This window comes from Triticum aestivum, chromosome 4A, assembly GCF_018294505.1.
Source record: "Triticum aestivum cultivar Chinese Spring chromosome 4A, IWGSC CS RefSeq v2.1, whole genome shotgun sequence".
Taxonomy (NCBI): Eukaryota; Viridiplantae; Streptophyta; class Magnoliopsida; order Poales; family Poaceae; genus Triticum; species Triticum aestivum.
In genome coordinates, this window is record NC_057803.1 from 688037183 (window position 1) to 688039289 (window position 2107).

At 53.4% G+C, this 2107-nt stretch overlaps 1 protein-coding gene across 1 annotated transcript; it reads right to left on the minus strand.

Annotated features, from left to right (window-relative positions):
- Positions 1–1601, minus strand: LOC123083154 (inorganic phosphate transporter 1-2-like). Its single transcript, XM_044505276.1, has one exon. It carries the CDS (start codon positions 1599–1601, stop codon positions 36–38), a length of 1566 nt encoding a protein of 521 aa, XP_044361211.1. The 3' UTR covers positions 1–35.
- Positions 1602–2107: the final 506 nt, after the last annotated feature.

Consider the following 2107-nt stretch of genomic DNA (forward strand, 5'->3'; position numbering starts at 1 on the left):
TGCATGACTCTGTGTCACCGGAGATGTACACCAGCCTAAGCTTCGATGCCATCGTCGCCGACGTTCTCCTTGGAGAGCTCCTCGAGCGACTTGCCCTTGGACTCCGGCACCAGCAGGGAAAAGAGCAGGCCCAGGAAGTTTGTGCCTGCGAGCACGAAGAGCGAGTTGCGCATGCCAATTCCCCGTGAGTAGCCGGTGTCGGGCTTCTTCTGGTCCTGCGATGCATACAGGAACCCGAACGCGCCGATGATCGCGCCCGCCTTACCAGTAGCGGCAGAGATACCGTGGCATGTGGACCGGAGCCTCGCAGGGAAGATCTCAGCTGGCACGATGAAAGTTGTGCTGTTGGGACCGAAGTTGGCGAAGAAGAAAGTGAGCCCGTAGAGCACGACGAAACCGGTGTGGTGCCCTGGCTTCACCAAGTAGTCGTACGGTATGGCAATTGCTAGCATGAAAATGGTCATCATGGTGAATCCCATGAGCTGGATCCAAAACCTCCCAATGATGTCGATGAAGGCGACGGTGAACCAGTAGCCAGGCACGGTGCCACAGAGCGCGATGAGCGCTTGGGCGCGGGCGATGCGGTACAACTCCTCCAATGCATTCATAGTCTTGGCCGGCGGGATCCACCCGATCTTGGTGAAGATGTCCTTCTGGAACAGGTTCTGGCTGTAGAAGGCCACATCGAGTAGGAACCAAGTGCTTGTGGTCGCTAGCAAGTGCACCCCGTGGCGCTTCATGAACTGTCGGGAGAAGAGGCCCCAGGTATCACCGGTGGCCCGCTCACCCTGGACGTTCTCTTCTGAGATCTCCTTGTTGAGCACCTTGGACATGTCTGATGTGGCTTGCTTTGTGTTGCCGGCGATGAGTGCCGTGTACCGTGCAGTTTCGGGCATCTTCATGCGCCAGTAGTAGGTCAGGGCAGCCGGGATGGTGCCGAACATGACGATGATGCGCCACACATAGTCGGCCTCCGGGCCAATGGATGCCGCGGCGTCGATGTAGAATGGCGGTGCAGGGAATGCATGTCGGAATGCGGACGAGACGATGATCGTGACGATAGTACCAAATAGGATGCCAAACCCCTGCATGGCAAACACGGCGGCGATAAAGGTGCCGCGGGTCTTCTTGTTAGCATACTCCGACATGATGGTGGCGCTGAGAGGATAGTCGCCGCCGACACCGAAGCCGAGCCAGAAACGGAAGAAACATAGCGTCCCCATTACACCCTTGGCCTCGTGTCCAAACGATAGCCCGGACGCGATGGAGCAGAGGACCATGAGGATGAGCGTGAAGCCGTAGACGCTCTTGCGGCCGAGCTTGTCACCGAGCCAGCCGAAGAAGAGCTGGCCGGCAAGTGTGCCGCATAGGGCCACGCCGTTCACGGCGGCTGACACGTTTGCCGGGAGGTGGCCGGGCTCATTGAGGGCAGGGTCGGTGTAGTAGATGCGTCCCAGCAGCTTGGTGACGAGGGCGATGCAGAAGAGGTCGTAGGCGTCCGTGAAGAAGCCCATGCCGGCGATCACGACGGCCTTGAAATGGTACAGTTGCGTCTTGGCAACGTCCAGTGCTTTCAACACGTTGAGCTGTTCAGTCGCCATGGCCGCCGGCGATCTCTCAACTAAACTTCTGCCCCTACTGTACTTCTTTTGTTGTTCTCTTGTTGTGTGCTTTGTAAGGTGCTTCTAGTACGTATATATAGCCATTATTCAGGGTGGATGTATATGCCAAAGGTACATTATTTCACTTCTGCTTCGGTACACTTACTACTTGTAAGTATTAAAATCTCAATGTCCGACATTGCACGTAGGTACAGCCGTACATTATCAAGATTGCATGATGTTTTGACATGGTACTTGTATAAAATAGAATACGAGAATGTAAAATGTCTTCTCTTAATTTAAGCTACAGCTAGCAAAGTTGGAATGCATTTCAATTATCACAAGGATTGCGCTAGGGATTTCTTGTTTAAGTTTAGTGTGAGATTTGACTTTGAAGTTTCATATAGATAAAATTGGAACCCACATCATCGTTATGCTAGGAATATACCTCAAATGGAATATAAACATAAGCTGGATATCGAACTGCTGAAATACATCAAGCGGGT